The 25,199-nt window shown below is 47.3% G+C and overlaps 1 protein-coding gene across 3 annotated transcripts; it reads left to right on the forward strand.

Moving 5' to 3' along the window:
• The first annotated feature begins 4,827 nt into the window (after window positions 1-4,827).
• Window positions 4,828-25,199, forward strand: PDCD6 (programmed cell death 6). 3 transcript variants are annotated; one of them, XM_063086972.1, is made up of 6 exons: window positions 4,828-5,010; window positions 6,080-6,141; window positions 14,196-14,240; window positions 16,838-16,996; window positions 21,988-22,097; window positions 24,634-25,199. In XM_063086972.1, exons 1-6 carry the CDS (start codon window positions 4,922-4,924, stop codon window positions 24,730-24,732), a joined length of 564 nt encoding a protein of 187 aa, XP_062943042.1. In that variant the 5' UTR covers window positions 4,828-4,921; the 3' UTR covers window positions 24,733-25,199. The 3 variants fall into 3 exon arrangements, with proteins under 3 accessions (XP_062943042.1, XP_062943043.1, XP_062943044.1); XM_063086973.1 differs by having other exon boundaries at window positions 16,838-16,990; XM_063086974.1 differs by lacking the exon at window positions 14,196-14,240.

A 25,199-nucleotide genomic window follows, 5' to 3' on the forward strand; every position in this document is an offset into this window, starting at 1 on the left:
GAGAAGCAGAAGGCTGATGGAATTCTACCCAGCCATATAAAATGACGGAGGAATTTCCAGTCAGTTACATAAAAAGTCAGCACTTTGTTTTGTTGTTTTTAAGTAATCCAGTGTCTTTGGCCATAGGCAGAAACACATCACATACAGGAAACATGACTGCGGTATGCCCATGCAATGGAACGCTCCTCTGCAATAAAAAGGAATGAACTACTGGTACACCCAGCGGTGTGGGTAAATCTCAAAGTCATTATGCTGAGTCAGAAAGCCAAGTGAAAAAAAGGCTATACTAAGATAAAGTTCCTCACCTGTGTGATTGGTAAATATCCAAAAATTTGCCATCATACTTGATTTGTGAAGCTGTGTGATACGGGGACTCTCAAACATTGCTGGTGAGAATGCAGAATGTTACTATGAAAGAATTTGGCAACATCTAACAAAACTAGCGATGCATTGACTCTTTACTTCTAGGAATCTACCTCAAAGAAATGCTGGCAAAGATATGAAAGACTTTATGCAAGTTATTCTTTGTGGCATTTGTAATATTGGAAACTACAAATGTTCATCACTATGGATCAGGTACATTCATTCTCTTAGTGGGATACTATGCAGCTGTCAGAGGAATGAGAAAGCTCTATTTATGAGATGCAGAACAATATATATAATATAGTGCAAATATATATTTGCTTTCTTTTAATACTCTCACTAGAAAGATAAAAACTAAGTAAGGTGGTTGCTGAGGACAGGGGTCCTCAGTTGGCACCCCAGCCTCCTCCAGGCTGCACTGCTGCCACCAGAGAAAGCCTTTAGGCAGAGTCTGTGCATGCTGTGGGACTGTGGCTGGGCACACGGCATCAGCAGTATCGCTGCAACCCAACTGCAAATCAAGCTGGTGACAGTCACGCAGGAAGTTATTTCAAGTGGCATAAGTAAACTATCGTTGAAAGACAAACAGAACCACTAAAATCCTAAATTTCAATCAGTAATCCCATTGTTACTAGTTATATTGGTATTGATGCTTTGAAATTGTGTGTAGTGCAGGGTATAGCTAATAACTAATTCTGTCAAGGTTAAAACTAAGATTTTTCTAAGAGGAAAAGAATAAAATCAAAGAGAAAAGCCCTGTAATACTAAACTTGAAATAGAAATGTAAGTGTGAATTCATTCTTTGTTCTTTTCAAAAATACACATTTCCTAGCTCTGCCTCAGTAACAATGGGCACACCATGCACCTAGACTGTGGTCTCTAGGTACCATTCCCCACAGGAAGAAACCAGGGCTCCTTGAAGAAATTGCTGATTCCTGAGTGGGGGAGGAAATGAGCAGGATGAGCCTAAACAGTTTTCTGAGCAGGGAAGCTCACCAAAGTGATGGGACCGCGGTAAGATACATAGGAGCCCACAGAAAGGGGCTCCCGTTGGCCAGAGATGGAGCAGTTAAAGTACCAAATTAATGACCAAATCTAATTGAAACAGATTGTATATATCGAAACCATGAATTCATAACGATAGCTTTTAAAAAGCCAAAACCAACAAAAACGATCGCTTGGAGATAACCAGGACACTAACTCTTAACACTAAAAATGGACAATTAAAGGAAAATAAGCGATCAGCCTGTCTTTTCTCTATAAATTGCTATGCAGAGTCACCTGGTTGATTAGGGAAAGTTATTACAGAAGACTTCCTGCAAATAAACGAGTAAGGAATGCCAGCACTTAAAAACCACCATTTTGCAATCCATTATGGGTTGCACCGGAATCACCTAGAGGGACTTACCCCCAGAACTTCTGATTTAGTAGGTCCTAGTTGGGCCCGAGAATTTGCACTCCTAACATGTCCAGGGACCACACTTTGAAAACCTTGGTAGAATGACATGGTCCAACATACATGAAGGAAAAATAACAGAAAGAGTACTGACAACCTCAGGCAGCTTCTTCCCAGCCAGGAGACTTAATGAGAACGCATATGCCAGAGCATTTTGTAAATCAAGTGGAACATTGAAGTGTTAAGACAAAAAACACAGGTGCCCCTGTAGCATGACAGGGTGACAATAGGAGGGCCAGTGTGGTTTCAGAGAAATAACTGATGGGGCGATTTTCTTACTATATCTATTACTTGAGAACCAAAACAAACCTTCAAACTATTTTCATGAATATTCTGAGACCAAGAAAACCATCAGGGAGTGGGTAGTCTGGAAGCGTAAATTTCTGTGGTTCTCCACTAATGAGTGAGCCATGGGACAGAATATTTCATATTGAAATGTTTTTGTAAATGTGGGTTTCAGAGTTTCAAAATGAACCCAAACGTGTTAAGGAAACTGACAAATCAGAGAAGTTTTAAGAAAAACAAAAACGGGTCAATATAAAAAGAAAGTTGAGTACTGCCCGGAGAGAGGACAAGTTCTAATGTGGACCAAATGAAGCAAAAAGGTTAGATGTAATAGTAAAATATTCAGACCTGCACTGCCAAATACAATAGCCACATATGGCTACTTGTAGTTAATTAAAATCACATAAAATGTAAAGGCCGATTCCCAGCCACCTTGGTGCATTTCAGGTGCTCAGCAGCCACGTGTGGTCAGTAGCTACTGCAAAGAACAGCTGTTCAGAACAAGCAATCCCGTCACTGCAGAAAGTTCTGCCAGCCAGTGCTGATGTAGATATTTTCTAAATCTCTTAGAATAAATAGCATATAGTTGATAATTTGATTGCTACTCAGTAGCAGCCTAAGTTAAATAAAAAGTGGTGTCATTCTCTTTAACACTGAATTCTGACAAGAATACTGCTTGGAAGAAAGACAGGAGCTACAGAAAGTATCCTGGTCATCCTGAAACAGGAAGGGGGACTCTGGCATAGCTCTGTCCCTGGAATTCTATAGCAAGGGGATGTCCAGCGGAAAGTGACGGAGAAAGGAAATGTCCTTGGTGTGCAAATGTCACAATGCAGCTCTCAGAGATCATGAGAAACTAAAGGAATAATGAGCCAAAGTGGCCTAAGAGGGACGCTGCTGAGTTAGATTCATATGAGAATATGTGTATGTGATATGCACATATTGACAAATGGCACTTAACTCGTTTGGTCATCCTTTCATCTAACAAATTTTGTTGAGAGCCTATTATGTGCCCAAGACACAAGAGTGTTAGGAACCCTAGCACCCACAGAGAGCTAGCGTTGAGATAAATTATAGGAAAATAAAGGGCATTTTCTGATTAGCTCAGGGAAATGAGACCAAAGGAAAGACTGGCCCAATATTTGGATAAGTGATGCGATTACTGTTAACATGGAGAGGAAAGGGTGTTATCTCAGTTAATTTCTTGACTCCTGGGAAGCTTAGAACAGACCTGGTTGGGAGGAAAGTGAATCCAAGATAGGTGAGCAGATAGTGGCACCTTGATACTTTAAATGATTGAATCAGCAGCACTGGGGCAGGAGATGCCCTGCCTCTCTGTTGGCAGACAGTGGTCTTCACCACTGCTGGCCATAGGACTCGGGCAGCAACACCCCCACCTCTGGGTGGTTCAGGCACAGGACAGTGGAGAGGATTTGTGGAAGGCAAGGCCAACCCCAGGAGCACAGCCCAGGAGCTGACATGATTCAGAGCCTGAGTGAGGTTCCCTATACATCAGGGTTGAGGTAAAGGAAGGGACTGAAGCGTAGTTTGTGAGCGTGTCAGGACAGTATCTCTGTCCTTCTATACTCATCCCTTTGTACATTCATATGGGTGTATGTGGGGAGTGTTTTTTTCTTTGACCTTAATGTCCTAAACTAATCTCCCTTTTAAGATCAACCTCGCTGCCGCTGAGAGGATGTAGGAAAAGCACAGGAAGATCTGGGCTTGAATCTCCTCTTATTGCCTGTTTGACCTTCGGCACGTTACTTAACTTCTCTGAGCCACGGTCTTCTCATCAGTAAGATATGGACCACGGTGCCTTGGCATGATGACGATTAAACAAAATAACATACTTAAACCCGAGGGTGGATTCCAGCTCTTTGTAAGCTTCCAATAAGTGCTTCCTCCCTTGGATCAAAGTGTTGGATGATGTCGCCTGTGGCGTTCCAGGTTGGAGACGGGGCCAGCGGTGTGGTGTCACTGTCGGGAGAGGGAGGCTGGGGCCGGCCGCAGTTGCTCAGACGTTTCTTGCTGAGGTTTCCCTGTACTGGAAAACTTCCAAATTGGGTCTCAAAATCGTCATCGATTATGCCGGCAGAGTTCTGGAGTATAAAGGAGCCAGAGACGGGAGGGAGAATAAAGGTGGGCTCCAGAAACCACAAACAGCTGTGGAGGCTTCTAGAAGGGATTACTCAGCAAGTGACACGCACTCTTTATGAGGACGAAACTAGAAGCCACTTAATTCACCGCGTCATGAAGAGAGAGTCTGTGCTGTGGAAGGTTTGCAGATGAGCACTCAGGTGACAACCGAAGCCACACAGTGTCTTAATTTCTTCGAAGACCTGGAAAGACTCTCAAGCACATGCCTCCCGGACAAGGGAGGAGGACCGCGGGCGGGGACGGCGTGGCGGGGACCGGGAGCCGGGGCAGCCCGCGGGGCGGCGGGGGGACGGGGCTAGAAACGTGCAACTCGTGCAAGATGAGGCGCACAGAACGTCGTCCTCGATGCGGGCGGGCCGCCTGCCGCCGGAGCGTGTCCAAGGCGGGCTCCGGGGTACCGGGCGCAGCCCTCACCCGAGCGCCCCACAGCCGGAGCCGGAGCCGGACCCCAGAGCCCTCGGCGTCGCTAGGCAACAGCTGCGCCCACCGGCCGCACCACTTCCTGCGCCCCCGGAAGTGATGCGGCCGGGCCCATGCGCCCCCGGAAGTGACGGGACCGGACCCGCCCCGCGGAGGCGGAAGCGGAGCCGCACACAGCGCCTCGCGTCGCCTCGCGCAGGCCCTCGCGTCGCCGCATCGGACCGCCGCCCTCGGCCCATGGCTGCCTACCCCTACCGCCCGGGCCCCGGCCCCGCCGCGGGCGCCGCGCTGCCGGACCAGAGCTTCCTGTGGAACGTCTTCCAGAGGTGAGGCCGGCGCCGCCCCGGGCTCCACGGCCGAGACCCCGCGGTCTCCTGCCACCGGTCCCCTCACCCCCCGTGTCCTGCCCCCGGCCCCCCACCACGAGCCTCCTGCCACCTGTCCCGTCATCCCCAGTCTCCTGCCCCCCCCGCCCAGGTCTCCTGCCACCGGTCCCCTCAACCCCAGTCTCCTGCCACCCCCCGCGGTCTCCTGCCACCGGTCTCCTCACACCCAGTCTCCTGCCCGCCCCCCAGGTCTCCTGCTACCGGTCCCCTCACCCCGTCTCCTGTGTCCCCCCCCCGCAGTCTCCTGCCACCGGTCCCCTCACCCCGTCTCCTGTCCCCGGACCCCTCCCGCGTGCTTCCTGCCCCAGCCTGTCCACCCCGTCTTCTGCCTCAGGCCTTCGGCCCCTTACTCCCCCTCCGAGAAGCCCCGAGGCTCGTCCTCCCTCCCCGCCTCCTCCCCGTGCCCAGAACCGCCCAGTGCTGAGGGTTGAGGGGTGGTTCCTGCCGCTCCTGGAGCATCTCCTGGGATGCTTGCTTTAGGAAAACAGTCTGCTCCAGCGTTAAAGTGACAGTAGCCAAGAAGGAAGGAGAGACCTGGGGTTTGCTCAGGGCAGGTGACCGTTACCTCAGCGCCTTCTATCCCTGGTCGTCCTTCCAGTGAATGGATGGCGGAAACTTGAGTGACTCATGGCTAGGGAATGACTTAATTGTCTGAGAGTGTCTTTTCCTGTTTGTGAAAAAGAGAAAATGGTGCAGGTGGAACTCAGACAGGCCAGGACAGGCCAGGACAGGCCGGGGAGAAAGGAGAGGACAGCTCGAGACCGGAAATGAGACAATGATTCGGTCTCTCAGGGAAAGATCAGACCTGGATTTCTGCACTGGGCATTTCCTTATTCCCCAGTGGAGTGGGGGAGCATGACATTCTAGTAGAACAAAATGAACGATCTACTGGTGGGAACATTTCAGTGTTAGTGTAGGATCGACAGACAAGTTCAACGTTTGTTTTTGGCATGTTTTGCTTTTCGTACACTTTTAATCATTAGCTTAACTAGACTTTCTGATTTTGTAGGGTTGACAAAGACAGGAGTGGAGTGATATCGGACAACGAGCTTCAGCAGGCACTATCCAATGGTGAGTGGGCCAGTTGGATCTGGCTATCAGAACTAACAGATTGCAAGCCTGATCCACTTGCAGTAAATTACTTCCTTTCTGGAGTTTATTTTCCGAGTACAGAGGAGTAATTATGATCAAATTGTTATTTGTGGTACATGGCAGAGGTGCTTCTGACTTATTTTGTCGAGTGGCTTCCTAGTTATCATGGTTATTGCTGCCTGCCGAATAGCTGCATGTGTGAACATAGGAAAATGCTCTTAGGAAATAGAAGCTAGGGGGTAGGTTTTAGAAGGATAGAAAGTTTAGCTATGTACGGCAGAAATCCTTCAGGTATATGGAAGGTCCTTAAATTTCTTAGGTAACTGAGTATTTTGTTACTCCTCTGGAGAGAATCATTGAGGACTTGTCAGGTGACACTGAGAATTGTGGAAGGGTTTAGAGAAGGTCCATGTAGCACTTTTGTGGGAATATAGTTGCTATACGAACTCCTGAAACTCTAAGGCTAAATTCCTGGAGAAATGATTAGGGATATTGGAGGCATTGGCAGTGGGATATGGGGGGAGGTGTTGTTATCAGTGTAAAGAATACTAGGCGTCCAGGCAGGGGATTGCAGGATCGTGGATGGACCTTGCCGGTTTCAGTGTGGTTCATCCACAGTAGCACTGCTGGAGACATTTCACCTCATGGTACACCTGACTGTGTTGCCCTTTATGTAATCCCTCAGCTGCAGTCATCTTTTCTTACTGTTACACCTGTAGCTTGCCTCTCCAGAGGTGTGCCATTTAAGCTAGAAAAGGGGTCAATTTTAAGATGTTATGAAAATGTTGAAAGGCTCATCTTTTAATGGGAAGCAGTTTGATGTAGGAGACTGGACTAGGGAGTGGGCCACACTGAAGCTGCTGGACGCTGCCTCACAGTGCTGTGGTGAGGGTCACAGGAGGATGCCTCGCCACAGGCGCGGCATACTTGGCACTCAGCGTTAATTTGTAGTGATTTGTGTTAAGCCGAGGATTTGGATTTTCAGAGTAACACACTTACCTTAGAGTCTGGAAGCTACCATTGACTTCGTTTCCCAGTATGTAGCATGTGGGCTACAGATACTGTGTATATTTCACGTGCATTTATATACATTGTTTTAGGAAATTAAGGAATTCCATCATCTCTGCCCTGACAGTTGTGTTGTCTTCATTTTTCTTTCGTCTGATCATCATTAAACGCTTTTTATTTTTTATCTGCTTCTCCAGTGCTTGAGTTATACTCGGGAGTGCAAAACAGGGTTCCTAGAAAGAGGTCTAGAGAACCTGCAGTCCAGCAGGCTGCAATTTGGCAAGTCCAAATATCGACCAAAATGGATACTTTTGTCACATCATATGTAAGCATGGTCAGGTGTCCACCCGGTTGACATGGTCAGTCACCATAGCAATAGGGGCCATGTGGAGTGCCCTCTAAAGGTCATGCTTTAGAGACATCCATTTCGAGTGGATTTCCAGTGAGTGATGAAAGATTTGTGATACATTTGAACAGTCTCCTTTCTGTTCATTTGCTTGAATTTTTGAGGTTTAGGTTTTCTTTCTCAGCTGGGAGTCATGGTCAAATCCTTCAGATGGTTAACATGACAGCCTGTCCTCTGTGGAGGGCCCTCATGGGGACTTTGGGGCTAGCCTGCCTGGACTTCAGTCCTTGGCTCCACCAGTTTTAGTAGTGTGAGCTTGGTCAAGGACTTGGCCTTTCTGGGTCTCAGTGTCCTCATCGCTACTGGGAGGGAAAGTTAAGGAAACACAGAGAGCTTCGTGAGCTGCCTGGCACCCAGCAGGTGGTCAGCAGTTGTGAGCTGTCATTATGGTTTTCCACTTCCTGATGGTAGTGGTGGTGCTTTGCAGGCTCTCGACAACCAACCTTATCCCACAGTCACAGTCAGCGGTGCTGTTTGAGCCCCGGGGGTGTGGGTGTGGTTGTGGGTGGGGTGGGTGGAGGCCTCCTGTCTTGACCTGTGTGTTCAGGGCCTGTTTTCACCAGAGCTCAGTGCTGCCTCTTCGTTCCGCTGGTTGTTAGAGCATTTGGCTCTTTACTTAATCATCAGCAAGTGTCTGTCAGAAGCAGTCTTGATCTCAGCTGCTGCTAAATATCCACCAGGAGCCTGCTTGAGAGAGATAATTTTAACAAAATTGCCCAAAGGACGCTGAGTCCCCCATCCCTGAGATACTTTGAAATCAATGACTGGCTTGATCCAAGCAGTAAGTGTGTTTGAGGCTGGCCATCTCACAGTGGCCGCTGTGGAGTCACTTTGCTTGGATTGCCCTGTGGGATTCCTTCAGCCTGTGCAGGTATTGGGAGCATGCGAGAACTGGCCCAAGGAAGCCCATGATCACTCAGAGCCCAGAGAAATGGCTGTCCCACTTTTCATGGAGGTGTGGTACTGCTTGTGTTCCAGCAGCTTTGCTGGCTGTTTTGTTTTTTTTTGTGTGTTTTATAAACCCTGAGTCTGTTAACTGATTACATTTCCCTCTTAAAATTAGCTGCTAAAAAATTTGAAGTGAAATTTTTGGCTTGCCTGTAATAAGAGTGTAGAATTTTAAAGAGGTAAATTTTCTGACCTAGTCTTAGACTCCTTACTTTTTTCCTCTCAGCCAACATAATTAAAATTGACTGTTTCACCACAAATGTCTAAATATTTCTTAAGTTCTTTCTGGAATAAGGCAGGTTATTAGTAAGTACAACTTTCTGGTCCTCTCACCACCTCATGCATAGGTGATAGTATTATTGATGCTTTGCCGGCTGAGTTACCTGTCAAGTTGCGGAGCCAGGATTTGAACCCAGGTGTATGTCTGTGATACACCACAGTGCCTCTTGGGCTCCTCGTGAGTTTTGCTCCTCAGGTGTGGGCATGAGAGCCTCATGAGTGCCTCAGCCGAGCCTTGGTGCTCTGCAGGGGGCATGCTTCCTTCTGCTTTGAGTCACCAACCAAAGACTGCCTGTCCTTCAGGATGCACTGAGATCCTTTCCTCCTCGAGGTGGATGTGCGCGGCTCCTGCCTCTGCACCCCACAGCATTCTTCTTTCTCTGATGCTCCCTTTCTGGTCATTTGGTGGTTTCATCATTTTTGTGGCACTCTCTTGCTGCTGTACGGTAAGCTTCACAGAGGAAGGTTCACAGTGCATTGTGCAGAAGGCACCAGCCGCTGTCACCCAGTGGATGCACAGCAGTTCTCTTTGCTCTCCTCTTTGGATCTCTATACTAATAGAATTGAAGTTATTTTAACTTCTAATTGTTCTCCCAAGATTGGGCTTCTGTTTTGATATTAGACCTAGATAATTAGGCTCTTTTGGAAAATTAATTAATGTATTACTGGCAGGAGTACTGGAGTTACAGAGTAGTGTAGTTTCTCACTTCAGTTAGGTCTGTGCTTCTGAGTGCTCTCTGTTGAAGTCTAGGTGGCACAGTTCTGAGGAGGCATTTGTGGGGCTGCACAGGGGGTGCTCTATGAGGCTTGTTTCCTCAGGAGAGCTCCTAAGGCTGGCTGCTCTCATTTATGAAGTCAAACAGAGGAGGACTGTTCTCTTGCCTTCTTTTTGGAATAACATGTCACCAACTATCTTGAGTTTGGTAACCTTTTTTTAAATTTTCACATCATTTTTTGGAATTACGAGAAGTTAATTTTGCTGAAGCCTCTTTTTTTGTGCTTCTGAAGTAGGTTTTCCTTAACATAACATACCAATGTATTTTGAGGGAGCATTTTTTAGCTGTGCTTTAAAAAAATAATTATATATATTTTTGAAGGTATTTTTATAAAATAGAGTTTTAATTCTCTAGGGGATCCCATATTTAAAAGAGCTGAGAGAAATCAGACTGTATATGCAGGACAATTGTATAGAGTATTTATCCAGTCCCATGACTATCCTTCCCTCATGCAGGCTCAGTTTATTGCAGGTGTTTGCCTGACTGGCCTTGGCTGGCTCCTGGTAGCTGAGTTCTTGGAACTTCCTGACTAATAAGAGTGTTTTGCCCAATGAGGGCCTGAAGACACGTTGGACAGCTTTGCCTGGATACCGGCAGTGTGACTTACACCAAATACTGCCTTCCCTTCAGTGACTGACCCCCAAGGAAAACCCTGGACTACAGGTTCAGGGGAGACTCCCCAGTTGGCAGCACTTCACACAGGTCACTGTTGCTGAGGAAGGAAGGGAGGCCTGTGTGACTCCACGGGGAGAAGATGCAGGAAGTGCATGCCTGGTGCCCCACTGTCTTCTCTCTTTGCTGATTTTACTTGGCATCCTTTCGCTGTGATAAACCTTAACCATGCATGCTGTGAGTTCTAGTGAGTCATCAAGCCTTAGGGTGGTCTCAGGGACTCCAATACAGCCTGTCATGTCTGCCCTCCCCAGAAACTCACCTGGCCAGAACCTCAGAGAGAAGCAGGAAGCGTTGGGATTTGGTGGACCTGGCTTTGCTGACCTTGGGCAGATCATAGCATCTCTGGCCTCAGTTTCTTCCAGTGTAAAAGGATGACTGGAAGTTTAGATCCCTTTTCTGTCCTTGGGCCAAGCCTGTCTCCCCCAGATCCTACTATTCTTTCCCTCGGACTTGGGCCTGGTGCAGAACTGGGAAGACAGAGTCCATGTCTACCAAATTTTGGTTCACAGTGTTCTGCTGTTGGACACTAAGATGGTTTCTAATTGTCATTAATGTAAGCATTGTGGTGACTGTTCCATCATTTCATAGAACATGTTTCCAGAAGTGGGATTGATCAGAGCAGAGGGCATAGGCATTATAATGCTGTGGGTCAATACTGTTCAGATTGCTTTTCAGAAAGGCCATAGTTCCAGCTGTGGCTGTTTGAACTCATCATTGCAGGTACGTACTGGTGAAATACGGCATTTGGCTGAACCTGAAGAGGCACCAAAGACCTGGCAAATCTCATGCATTAAATACCAGTGTTGTGCCCTGAGAGGATATAGGAAAAACACACTTAGTTTGTCCTTCTGTACTCACAACACAGGACACTGCTGAGACCAGGTGTGTGTGGGGTTTTTCCCCACACACCAGTAGTCCTGCAGCAGATGCCGCCTGGGTGTCCTCTAATTCATTTCAGTTCTGACATCTATCTGGAGATGGCACCAGATCCCACTAGACTGCGCTCCACTTCTGATGCCACTTGCAAGCCCCAGTGCTCTGACGGCTATAATTTGGGGTTCCCACAGCCCCTTCCTTGGGGTCAATTGATTTGCTAGAGTGAATCACAGAACTCAGGGAAACACATTTACCATTTTATTACAAAGGGCATTTTAAAGAATACGAGGATACTTCAAAAAGCTTGTGGAAAAATAGAATTAAAAGGCAATGGGAATCTTTCCAGGAACTTTTTGAAGTACCCTCCTACAAATAAACAGCCAGATGAAGAGATACAGAGAGTGGAAAGGTCCCTGGAGCAGGAGCTCCTGTCCCTGTGGCGCTGGGCTATACCACCCTTCTGGCACATGGGTGCGTTCTTGCCTTCCTGGAAGCACCCGTGTGTTCAGCTGTCCACAAGCTCTCCAGACCCTCTTTCTGTGTTTCTGAACAGTCTTCATTACACAGGCATGATTGATCAAATCACTGGCCACTGGTGATCAACCTAACTTAACGTCAGCCCCTCTGCCCTCCCTGGAGGTGCCTGGTCTTAGGTGACTGCCCCCAGGCTGAAGCTACCTGGGGGCTGCCAGCCCTTAGTCAATTCATTAGCATACAAAGACACCACCACTTCAGATTCCAAGAATTTTAGGAGTTGTATGCCCTGTTTTTGTTTTTTTTCATAGGTTGGCCTGTATGGGATCGAAACCTGGACCTTGGTGTTACCAGCACCACAAGCTGTCTGGCCAGCCCCCGGTCATTAAGCATTAAGCATTGATGTTAGTCTGGGAACCCTCATACAGTGAAGAGCCAATTAAGTGTTGGCTGCTGCTGTTTTCACTGGTTTCCATGGAGATGTCACGAGATACCTTCCAGGACCATGTTTGTGCCTTGCTTCCGCCTTCCTGCAGAGGGGTGGCTACTTCCTAATCCTGGACTCAGCCCAGCACATGTCTTTCCTCTCCTGAGCCTCCCACCCTCCCTGCAACCCTCAGAATATTTCAGAAAATTCCTGTGCAGTGTCTGGTTCCTTCCTGGCCACAGCTGAGGAATGCACCATCTGTGTGCACTCCACTTGTGCCTGTGCAGGTGGTACCTGACCACCCTCTCTGCCTGCAGGGCAGCATTATTTATCATCTTACCTGTATCACTTTGGTTTAAAACTTGTTCAGCCATGTTATTTACTGAGATGGCCCAAATACGCGTCTTCTTACAGTCGGGACAAACTGAAGGTGCAGCCTTCAGACTAGGTCAGCAAGCAGGTTCAGACTCTTCTCTGCGGGAGACAAAGGAAAAGAAGGTGGTCAGGAAAACAAGAGCGGCGAACCAGGACTTGGCTCCAAGGGCCTCTTATTTATCTTTGCGTGTAAATGTGCAACAGCTGAGAATAAGAGAGGGAGGATCAGAGAGAACTGGACAAGGAAATGAGTCCTCTGTGTTTAGAATTGTCCTCTTGCAGTGCCTTATGGCTTCTCTGTAGCATCTTTCTTTTTGTAATACTAGTGGTCACTAATACTGATTTTCCCTAATACTTTTATGTACATACTCCTGTCCATTCTTTCCCCAAATATTTGTAAAGTCTGCATAGAGATACTAATGCACACTGTAAGTCTATTCAGTTTAGCAAATGCTTGCTTATCACTGGTGTGTGCTGGACAGGGGGACGAGTGTGCCCTGCCATGGTGGGAAGACTGAGCCCTTGCTGAGTAAATGCAGGTGGGCAGGGTGAGTAATGTGCATGGGTAGAGCAAATGGGGGTAGCATCTTGGCTGGGGGAACGTGGGACCATCAGGGAAAGCTCCCTGAAGAGGGAGCACACTTTTGGCTGAGAAAAAGCCCATAGTCAAGCAGGCACAGCAGTTGGGAGGAGCCTCATGAGCCCAGAGGGGAGAGAGGGAGGGGGTGTGAGGCATAAGGGACGCAGCTGTGACATTGCTGACCGTGGGCTGTGAGCATAACAGTGTTGCTCTAGGTGAGATGGGGGGGGGGGCTGTCTCTGTGCCACCAGAGCTAAAACAGTAACAGAAGAAAATGGTGTTTGTATACACCTGGGGGATGGGGAGAGCCACTGATTTCTCCCCACGCTTAAAATTTTTTTAAAAAATTTTGTTTTTAGTGTAAAAAATTAATAGAAGGTACAAATCACTCTGGAAACAGGTTCTTGATCATAAAGGTTTTGGTGAGCTTTCCATCACCACAGTTGACCAGCTTATCAGATTCAACAGTAAATTAGAGAAGAGCGTAGCTTACCTGTTCTCAGTTTCAAGGAAATTAATATAATGCCCAGAATGTGATTTCAGAATTTTATCTTTTTTTCCTGGCCAGTACAGGGATCAAACCTTGGACTTTGGTGTTATCAACTTCATGCTCTAACCAACTGAGCTAACCAGCCAAAGTTTTTGAAGTATGGCTTCATAGTAGGTTTTTCAGTGTGCTTTGGTGGACTGATTGCTGAAGGAAGGCATAAGGAAGCAATCAGGTGCTCACACCCATCTGGAATTGTGTGAGTGCAGCATGCAGTGCTGCGCTCTGGGCAGTGCCGTGCTCTGTGCAGTGCTGGTCTTGGTGATGGGATTTTCTGAAATGGTAATTAGCAGTGATCCTAATATAACTAAGTGCGACCTTCTCAACTTACCTGCTGGCTGCACTCCTAGGAAATTCAGTGTGTATTACAATAATTAATAGAAAGCTATTTCCTGGTTGTGCACTGAACAGGAGTGAGCTTGTAGCCTCAGATCCTCATAAACAGCTTGAATGTCTGGCGGGACATGAAGCGCTCCTGCATGTTGCAGGACCGGACCCTGACCCCCCGGAGTCTTGGCTTGTCCCTGGGAGCAGTGCCTCATGAGAACCACTGTGCTAGAGCAGGTGGCTTCCATTGTGCCTCTGGTTATAGGTGAGGAACTTTTGTGTCCTAGGAAAACGATTTTCTTTTAGATTAATTCCTGTTGCTTGTTTGTTTTCAGGCACGTGGACTCCCTTCAATCCAGTGACTGTCCGGTCGATTATATGTAAGTGTCTGCAGACACAGGGGAGCTGCTCTTTGTGCTGCCTGCCCTCCTTTTGTCTGTGGCTTCTTTTTCTTTCCTTTTGGTCATATCAGTCGGAGGGTGTTGGACCCTTTCATTCTACCCTTTCTCCTCTGCATCTCTTCTCATCTCTCTGTGTATGTTTGCTTTCACTAATTCTTTATTTTTAATTCACTGTTTGAACCATCCTTTCAGTTTCTAATTCTGAAGATTTTACATATGTATATATATTCAGTCGTCCTTCAGTATGCACCAGGACCCCCAAGGATACCAAAATCCACAGATACTCAGTCCTTTATAAAAAAAAATGCTGTAGTATTTGCTTCTAAGCTACGTATATCCTTCCGTGTACTTAAGTCATCTCTAGATTACTTATAATACCTGATACAGTGTAAGTCATTGTTACACTGTACTGCTTTTTTTAATTTGTATTTTTTTTTTTTTTTTTTTTTTGTCTTTATCATGACCGGCACTCAGCTAGTGAGTGCACCGGCCATTCCTATATAGGATCCGAACCCGCGGCGGGAGCATCACAGCGCTCCCGGCACCGCACTCTCCGGAGTGCGCCATGGGCTTGGCCCTTTAATTTGTATTTTTTTTAATGTTGTTTTTTTCCCACCTAAATATTTTCGATTCGCAGATGGTTGAATCTCCATGAATAAGAAGAGCCAACTATATAAAATTTCAAAACTATTATGTAGTTATTTTCAAGTCTTATGTGATTATTTTTGGTAGTGTTTCATTGCTTGTTCATTTTTGGTGTTTCCATCTTTTATTTTTTCAAATATTTTATATGATACTCTTAAATTTTATATAACTTTTTATTGAAGAAGAATATATAAATACAGCTACTTTACAGTGTGTTGCTGATAACTATGTGGTCCTCAGGAAGATGGTCTGTATCTGATGATCGTTCCTGCTGCAGCTTATCCAGGGTGGCTCATTTCCTTAATGTATTTGCATTTTTGTTTTGTGAGATTGGTCGAACTTAGTGTGTAAACCAGGGCCTGAGTTCAGGCTTCCTCCTTCAGGAAGGATTTGCATTATTTCTGCGGGGCCAGGGTGTGGGTTTCTCAGGTTGGGGTCTCCCTGGCTGCAGGTAGCAGGGGCTTCAGTGCTGGCAGCTGTACATTCTCAAGAAAGATTGATTATGTCCCCCCCACCAATTTGTGTTTCCCAGAGCAGAATGCCATTCATTCCCTCACCTCCCATCCCAGAATATTTTTTAGTCTTTTGAGGATTCCCCTTTCCTGTGAACTCAGCTGTGTATGCAAACTGTGTTTGGTGGAGTTCCTTTGCTGGTGTACATGTCACTGCATCATGCAGATGGAGAAGAATTGTCTCTGGGGGCTTGGTCTTGAGCGCCAGAAAAGATCTTTCACCTCCCTGGGCTGCCCCCACCAGCATGTTCTGTACACCGCATGTTCCACGTGCAGTCCATATCTTGGAATAGTATGTGAGGCGCAGCCCACGATTACAAACATGGTTGTTGGTTGTTGACTGGAGGAAATGTCGATGCTCGGTTCTCACATGATTTTTCATTAATGTGAAATTTTGATGAACTTCAGTGTTCTTCTGACCAAACCAAGAGCTCTCATATTACAGTTTTACATTAACCTCTATACCTGAGAAGAGACTGAATGATTTATTTTCTCTGCAGCGGTGATTCAGACTGAGTTTTTATATATATTTCAGCCCTTTTGCAGTAAATGTAGTTATAAGTTCTTTTGTACCGGGAACTGGAATTTGACTGACTTTTTAAAAATGAAAGTTGGGGCTGGCCCGTGGCTCACTTGGGAGAGTGTGGTGCTGATAAGACCAAGGCTGAGGGTTCGGATCCCTATATAGGGATGGCCGGTTTGCTCACTTGGGAGAGCATGGTGCTGACAACACCAAGTCAAGGGTTAAGATCCCCTTACTGGTCATCTTAAAAAAAAAAAAATGAAAGTCAGGTCTTTTTAAAAGAAAATCTAAAGCTGATAGGACAGTAGGCTGAGCTCTTTTTTCCTAATTAAAATAGGCTTCCCTTGACATAGGAGGACTATTCTGAGTCTCCACCAGTAGATGTGGGAGGGTTGGCTCTAGGGATTGGATCCATGTTCTAGGCCCAGAACTAGGCTCTAGGAGAGTTAGGCAGGCCACGTAACTTCTCTGCACCTTGGCTTCTTCCTGGTAAAGTGAGAGTGCCCTCCAGTGCTCATGCTTGCTGTAACCTGTCTCAGGGTCAGGTGGTGGTCTCTTTTCACTGTGGCTCTACCCCAGAGTGTTGTGCCTGTACTCTCCTTTACCCAGCCTGCCTCACAGCTGTGGGTGTGCATTTTGCCTAATGTGATGTAGGGACTGGGCAACAGTCCCCCACACCCCCACCCTGGATAGAGGTCACAAGACGTTTGGGGATTTAGCTGCTGTTCAGCAAACAAGCATTTTTTGACCAACACTTGGTGGTCAGCACCATGCTAGGACCCCAAGGGACTGCGGTCTGGTGGGAGCTTTGGAATGGTTTTGCTGCAGTTGAGTTTCCTGCTGTTTAACATGGCGGTTACACTTGAGGTGCATTACTGTGTTGCTTTTTGTCTCAGCTATGTTTGACCGAGAGAACAAGGCCGGCGTGAACTTCACCGAGTTCACGGGTGTGTGGAAGTACATCACGGACTGGCAGAACGTCTTCCGCACCTACGACAGAGACAACTCTGGGATGATCGACAAGAACGAGCTCAAGCAAGCACTCTCAGGTTTCGGTAATTCACTTGTCTCGGTGGTGTGGCGTGTTTAATTTTGGAGCCTTACTGATTTTTTAACCCATTACATGTAAAATTTTTGTTTGCATCTTACAGGTTCATATTTTGATGTTATTTATGTCATGAAAGCTTGTATGTGACATGGAGACTTTGATGATGCAGTTTTTCACCCACAATGAGATAAGGGCTGTGCGAGTTGCTCGTCCCTTGTGAAATGGGATGGTTTCATGAGCAAAACTGAGAATGTGGCTTTTAACAGTTTAAAGTGGATAAGTGAAAATGAAACAGTGAGGGACAGCTTCCATTTCATGATACATCGAAATACATGAAAAAGATGATAAATAACCCTAAAAAATGACTCTGCAGTTGTTAGGTCTAACTCTCAGTCTGTCCACATCGTGTGCCTCAGGTGGAGAGTCAGCGAGTGCGAGTGTGTGCCCATTCTCAAGTGTGCTCAGCATGTGTGTGCTTAGCACGTGCACTGACACGGACACCCGTGCCAGGCTTGGACGTGTGATGGCGTGCAGTGCTTTTCTGCAGTGTTCATAGTACCTTTCCAGAGTATATCCCAGGGCTTCCTGATGCTGCTTGGGTCTAACAGGAAGCTGGGCTTTTTATTTACAAGAGAAGAACCAAAATGTTTGGGACCAGTCTTAGACTTGCACTGCTTACACCAAGGTTCTGGTCTGTCTGGGACGGTCTCACTCAGTCCTCTGTTCATCTAGCCTGGATCACAAAACCCCTTCTGTGCTTTACTTACAGGCTGCTTATCAGTACCTTCTAGAAAAAATAAGGAAAATTAGATTATAACCTAATATACTCTAAACATCTTGAGTCTTCCTGATCTAAGGTGCGTTATTTCTTGTGACTGTTAACATGGCGTCTGTCCTTCTTTCAGTTTTTCTTTCCAGCACATTCTTTATGGCTGTCTTCTCTTTCTTTCTTTACCTTCTTACCTTATAAACTCATCCTAGGGCCAGTTAGAGGCCCTGGGTCTCCACAGGAAGTTGTGTTCTGAGCTCACCAGCTGTGGGCTAGGATTTGGGCAAGCTGCCTCTGAACAGGAACTTGGAATGCTGCTGACCCACTGAGCCCTTAGGTGGGAGGACTGGGGTGACCCTGGCTGGTTTCTCTTCCCTGGGTCAGGTCCAAGGAGGGCTGGGGGAGGGTGCAGCCCTCCACAGAGAGTGGCCTAGGAGCCCGGTGCTGCCGGGATGAATCGGAGCCCTGAGAGTTCTTTCCAGACAAGTGTCCTCGATTGCCACAGGACATCATCATGTTCTGAACTTGTCAGGCCCTGGAACGCTTTTTGCTCAGTACCAATGGCCCTCAGTCCTTGGAACTCACAGTGAAAACATTGACATGGATGATGCTTCCCGGCCTCCCAAGCCCTCTGCGTCCTGGTCAGACCAGGAACCTGGTGGCAGCGCACTGGGCAGGTGGTGCTTCCTCGCAGGAGCCCAGGGTGGGACGAAACCCTTCCTGACTTCCGGAGCTTTTTCTGGAGAAAGTAAATGTTCTGTTGCAGCGTTTCTGTGATTCTCCTGGAGTTTCTCCCTGTGTTTAGTTCTTGGTTTCCCAGGGTCATCTCCCCTTATCTTCTGAGAGAGGAGCATTGCCATCCTTTTTGCATATTAATTATCTTGAAAGATTTTCGGTAGTAACTGTTAGGACATCGGCCTTAGAAGCAAAAATGCCTGTTGTGTTTTGACTTCTAAGAGTAGGTGTTCTGCTCAACAGGGAGGCCGTGCCTTCCCCTCAGCAGCTGGCGTGAGCCTGCAAGATTTCACCTTGGGTGTTCCAGGCCATCCTGGTGACACAGTGTGGCTTGGATAGGGCCACATGGTAGGTTATATGATCCATCCATTATTTTTTTGGAGGGGGGGTTGGCAGCTAGCAGGGAAGGGGATCCGAACCCTTGACCCTTGACCTAGGTGTCACCAGCACCACCTGCTTCCACATGAGCTCACCAGCCAGCCACGTTTTTAAAACCTTTATTAACAGAGACCTGGAATGAGGAGAAGGGCAAAGACACAGTAGGCACAGCGTGGGAGATGCCTGGAGCTTGGGTCACACACACGCAGCTCAGAGGCGGTCGGGCAGAGAACACCTCCACCTCCCTGAAACTGCCACACCCTCCACCTGGTCTCTGCAGCCCCTGCCAGTGTAGCTTTTTAAAGGGAGAAGTTCGTGAACATGCAGTGGGCCTCCATTTACCCATCTCACAGTTTCAGCCGTTTTCCGTCTTTGTGCTGCATTTGCTGGCCCTTTTTTTGTGGCTGAAGCATTTTAAACAGGTGCAAGGCTCACACCATGTCACCCCAGCGCCTTTTGTTCAGCGCCTGTGGAGCATGTAGACGTTTGCGTGTGAAATCAGTGCCGTTGACTCACTTTGCAGTGATGACAGAGTGTCTTTTTTTTCTTCAGAAATATACTTTGTTTATTTTGGGCTTAACTGTGTACAAGGATTGAACCCCAGACCTGGGTGTTGTCAGCACCACACTCCAACTGACTGAGCTACACGGCTAGCCCCTTTTTGTGACTGTTTTGCCTAAAGTGGGGTCCAAGCAAGTCCATGAGCAGCCCCCACCCCTTTTTCATGCCATTGGCTGTTTGGAGACCTCAGGGTTGGTGCCCTGCCTGGTGTGCTCACCCGCATGTGACATTCAGCCTGTTCCCAGGCCGTGCTGCTGCTGCGTGTTGTGCGACACATGGACACACAGGTGGGATGTGCTGGGTGTGGTGGAGGTTGGGGTGCACAGCCTGGAACTGACTGTCCCCAGTGGCCACGCAGCCTGACGTGGTGCTGTCGGCAGGGTGATTATCTGGGGGTGGCACCTCCTGCATGCTGGTTCCCAGGCAGAGAGGGACTGCTCCATCAGCAAGAGCTGTTTGGTTCCTGGAAGTACAGACATGGCAGAGGCTACTCCTGTTCTCACTTAAGGATGCCACTGTCACAGGGTGGGGTGGGGTCTTGAGAAGATCGTGCTTGACAGATGCAGGGTTGAGAGCGTCCCAACTCCGCCTCACTCTGACCCTGCATAGCCCTGCTCTGTCCTTTGGTCTCTGTTTCAAAGAGGAGCAGGCCAAGAGAGGGTCGAGACTACCCAGAGGGGGCAGTGCAGCCCTGTGCGGTCTGGAGCTGTGGTCCTGCTATTGCTCCAGGTCCCCCAGGGCTGGGAAGGGCCCCCAAAGTGGCCACATCCTGTTTGGGGGCCTCAGCTTGTTTTTCCTTGGAGGTGGGCTAGATGGCTTACATAGAGGCTCTGCTTGGCTCACTAATGATATTTCCAGTCAGGGCTTTTGTCCAAAAGAGGGCAGTGACCATAGAAAGGTGCTCGCCAGGTACGTTGGATCTGATGGGCAGTCTCCACTGCTGTGGCTCGCTGGCCAGTCCCGACTGGAACCACGGGGCCGTGCACAGAGAGCGCCTCTTAGTTCTGATGGTGGCATTTCTCTTATGTGAATTTTCATTAAAGGAATTACTTAGAGAACAGTTTACTGCAGGTTTTGGCCTCTCAGATAAACATCTTTTTATACTTAGCGTATTCATCATTCATTTTACTAGTCTTAATGTATTTTTGTTTTTCCTACAATAGTACTGATGACCAAGGAAGTTCAAGGCAATCAGGAGCAATGGAGTTACTTCCATTGCCTGTACAGACTGTGGAAATCCTCTGTCTTTCTTTCCCTCTCACCTGTCCTTGCCCGGTCTCGGCAGACCAGTGATGGCTGTCGTCCCCCACCCATGCTCTGGATGGGCGGTGCCCCTGTGGCTGTGTCCCAAGTTCTGTCCTCAGCAGCTCAAGGACTCAACCTAAGCTGCTGCCTAACCTGCCGTAGGTGCTGGGCACAGGTGTTGGGCGTGAGGAGCCTTCATGGCCCTGCTTTCTTTTTCTGACTCAAATTGGGGGTCCTATCTTCAGCTCAGCTTGCAGGGAAGGGGGTGTCAGCGACTCTGCTGTCACATGTATAGGCCCTGAACTTAAGTTGCAGAATGCCATGACCACTCTGGAAGGTACTATGTACATGTTTGTGTGTTTGAATCTTTATCAGTCAAAGGATTGAGTGTTCATACAGGTTAATAACTGTGAAATTCACTTGGACAATAAGTTATGTACTATTGCAAAGATTCCAAGACTGAAAACCAGTAAGAATATTTTGGCACCTGGATCTTGCCTCCTGAATCAGTGAGGATACCACGATCACAAGCAGTGGGGCTGCGAGGGAAGGGATGGAAGCAGGCGGGGTGTGTCCTCACTCAGAGTGGCTGCCAGGGATATCTGAGGCACAGCCAGAGACCTTTTCAAAACACGCCGTGAATTGGAAATGGATCCCTTACACTTGGTGGCCTGTTAGTGATTCTGACTTGGGAGACCAGCTTCCTCCCGTGCGCTTGCGTTCCCTAATGTCAGATGAACTGCTTTATGTGGGCAAGTGTCTGTCAGTAACCTCCTGTGTCCTTCACTGACATTTTGTTTAACTGCAGCCTCCTGTGATACTGTAGCTTTCAAAGCATTCTCTGGTAGTGAGTAACCTAGGACAGATTAATAACTGAGAGTCAACGAAGAGCGTTTTTAAAATGATCACTCTACTGGGTTCAGACGCTGAGCTTGGCTGCCTAGTGGGGTGGTTTTTGTGGGTGCAGTGCTGGAGTGAGTAGTTAATTAGCACAAGTGAACACACCCATGAAGATGACCTTCAGCCTCCGGGACAGCTGAAGCTCCCAGGTCACTCCTCAGCCTTCCAGGAGGTGGCACTGGTCTTGAAGTAGGTCACTTCATCTGGAGATAAAAATTTATCATAGAATAAATTTATCTAGGGGGCATTTCTTAGTTCTCAGTGTGCATTTGAATGAATTTGCATTTTTATTCCCACCATCATATGGTGTCATGAGGCTGTGGGGTCTTGGGAGGGAGGATTTGAGCGTTGACAAAGACCTTCCACCTCTCCTGGCCACCCTCTACTAACTCCAGTTTTTCTTCTTCAAGGCTACCGGCTCTCTGACCAGTTCCATGACATCCTCATTCGCAAGTTTGACAGACAAGGACGGGGGCAGATCGCATTTGACGACTTCATCCAGGGCTGCATCGTTCTGCAGGTGACCAAATGGCCTCGTGTGGGTTCACTGTGGGCCACGGAGGCCAAGGTGGGGCAGGAGGGGGGCAGCCATCACGTCCATGTGCCTGACCTTCAATCTAAAGAATCAGGCATCTGTTGAAGTAGTTTGAGGGCTTATAAAAGTTAGTCTTTGGAGAATTAACCAGTTCTGGTAATAGAAGTGTAGTAGTGCTGTTTTTTCTTGCCTCAGAAATACAGAGCAGTCTGTCTGGAATAGATTAGATTGTTCTTTTCAGTCTCTAGTGGGTTGTTTACCCATATAGTGTGGTGTATTGTATTTTTACAAAAAACTTTTACTCTGAGAAAATGGCAAGTTTTCTATTGTGATTGTCACTGTGTCTTGCCTTCAGGTATGAGGTTAGCTATGGAGCCCAGGTACACGGGACCTCCCTTGCTGAGGCCTGAGAGCCATTCCTGTGCATGCCAGTGTCTGGCAGAGCTCGTAATTCATGCTAGCCCTGCAGCAGGCTGTGCCCAGAGTGTCTTGGTTCCCTACAGTGGTTCTGTGATGTCCATCCTGCTTGCAGAGAGCTTAAGGGACACACTTAAGATGGGAGCAGGACTGAGGGGTCCTGCCCAGTGGTTCCTGCAGGCCCCTGCTGCTGTTTCTAGGTGGAGATCCAGGCTCCATAGATTTAAGCTTCAGAAATGCAGTGGGTTGACAAGCCTTTATGTATCTTTCAAAATTTTTATTATGACAAATTTCAAACAAAAACAATAGAGACAACAAAATGAACTGGGAATTATTAACTCATGGCCAGTTACCTGTAATCCCTCCATATACCTCCATGCCCCCTGCCCCCATTATTCTGCAGCAAACTCAATTTTATGGAAAGCACATGTTTTTTCCATAAATACTTCGGTAGAACCTGACTCTGAAAAGTAAGTCCTTAAAATTTGAATTCAAGTTGAGGGCACATCTTGTCAGCTTTGGCAGTTGTTGAGAGATGTGAATAGCAAGAGGTTTTTGTGTGTAATGTGGAAGTTTGGAAAACATTCTTAGACTTTTTTTTCAGTTAAGGCAATAGATCAGTCATTAAAAGTGTATTTTTACTGAGCCGACCCTGTGACTCACTCGGGAGAGTGAGGCGCTGGGAGCGCAGTGGCGCTCCCGCTGCGGGTTCGGATCCTATATAGGAATGGCCGGTGCGCTCACTGGCTGAGTGCGGTGCGGATGACACCAAGCCAAGGGTTGCGATCCCCTTACCAGTCACAAAAAAAAAGTGTATTTTTACTGACTTGGTCTGCTAAGTGCAACACTTCATGATTCCTTTAAGAATGAATCTGGAAACATCATTTCCTGTTCCAAGGTGATTTGTTGGAGAACCAGATTTATTAACATTGAAGCCTCAAACCTCTAAAATGGAGGGAGCCTCACCCCAGGAAAAACCGGTTCCTGGTCCTCCCCCACTCTTGCAGAATGACCCTAAACGCCAGACAAAGGTGGAGAGTCTGAAGGAAAAGCTGCAGGCCACAAGTAAAAATTTCCTCAAAGATGTCTTCTTTCATCCCCTTTTCTCCAAAAAGAAAAAGGCTTTTCGAAAATTATTTTTATAGAACACCATAAAAATCTTGGAAAAATACAAATAAAGTATAAAGAGAGAAAAATTAGTTATTGTTCTTTAAGCCAGAGTTAACTACAGAGTTAACTTCAGCTGCTGTGCTGTTTTTTGTTTTCGTATCTTGTTTTGCGCTAGCGCATTTCAGAGCATTTCAATGGTGCAGCATCTGCACGGTCCCTGCTGGGTGCCTGCTGGGTCCAGGAGTCGGGGGCGGAGCTGGCAGCTCTGCAGGTCTCCATGTGTGTCAGCTGTTGTTTTCTTCTGTTGTCACATAGAATCGCATTGTGCCTGCCTTTCCTTGTCATTAAAAGTCTTCAAAGCATTTTATGGTTGCCCTGACTCCATCATCTCAAAGTGGCACCTACTTAACCATCCCTGTTGTAGAGGTGTGGGTGGTCTCCCCTTTCTGCTTCTAACCTGGCCTGGATCCTCAGGCTGATAGAGGGGAAGGTAGACCGAGCAGGAGGGGGTCCCCCTGGCCTGTAGACCCGGCCCCAGCCTGTGGATGTTTATCCACCACTCTGTGCTGCCTCTGCGGCTCCAGTAGGTTCCAGGGGAGGAGACTGAGTGGGGGCAGGTTTCCTGTGTCCTGAGCTCCTGTGGCCCAGAGCCTCACCACAGCAGAGGTGAGACATTAGGACAGGAGCCTTCCACAAGGACAGTTCTGGAGTGGGAAGGAGGGCTGAGGTCTGTAGCTGAGCTGGGCCTGCAGCCCATCTTCTCTCCCCACCCTCCACATCCCACATCCACAGGCTCCAGTGTCTTCATGGGGGACAGCCCTGACTTATGGGGGTGGCCAGGGATGTCCCACTGCACCTCCCTGTGCTGGAGTCCCATGAGGAGATGAGGAAATTCACATGCTTCTGGAATTGGTTTCCTAAATGTCTCTTTACCTAATACGTTTTGTTCTTCTGTTTAATAAATGTCACGAGCTAAATGCCTTTTTTTTCCCAGAGGTTGACGGATATATTCAGACGCTATGATACGGATCAGGACGGCTGGATTCAGGTGTCTTATGAACAGTATCTTTCCATGGTCTTCAGTATCGTATGACTCTGGCCTTTTGTGAGTGGCAACACACAGAAAAAAGACAGAAAATGCCAAATCTTTCACTTTGATGAAACAGAATGTGGATGCAGTTAACAGTGCTGTTCTTCTTTGATTTTATGTAATTACTGTTTGGGGACCTGGCTGTACATATGTGGATATGCTGATCAATGTTTTGCAATTGTAACAGTAGCTATATCATGATAACACAACCATTGGATTTGGTGACTGTTTAATTGTGCCATGAGGTAAAATGTGATGATGTTTCTGGTGTTATGCTTGCAGAAAATGCATCACGTGCTTTCCTAGATATCTCCAATTCTATATAGTGGAAATGCTTTTCTTATCCAAAAGGAATTTTAAAATAATATGGCACTTGCACAGAAGGCTTTCTATGTGCCTTACTTTTTTAAAAGGAGTTTATTGTATTCGTTGGAATATGCAACAGGAGCAATAAAGGAAATGGTACCGAC

The sequence above is a fragment of the Cynocephalus volans genome, chromosome 2, assembly GCF_027409185.1.
Source record: "Cynocephalus volans isolate mCynVol1 chromosome 2, mCynVol1.pri, whole genome shotgun sequence".
Lineage (NCBI taxonomy): Eukaryota > Metazoa > Chordata > Mammalia > Dermoptera > Cynocephalidae > Cynocephalus > Cynocephalus volans.

Excerpts from the sequence above, each read along its gene's own strand:
- PDCD6 (XM_063086972.1), top strand. The coding sequence starts at position 4,922 with ATGGCTGCCTACCCCTACCGCCCGGGCCCCGGCCCCGCCGCGGGCGCC. Across the intron at positions 5,011-6,079 it reads CTGTGGAACGTCTTCCAGAG|GGTTGACAAAGACAGGAGTG; the intron begins GTGAGGCCGGCG and ends CTGATTTTGTAG. Across the intron at positions 14,241-16,837 it reads GACTGTCCGGTCGATTATAT|CTATGTTTGACCGAGAGAAC; the intron begins GTAAGTGTCTGC and ends TTTTTGTCTCAG.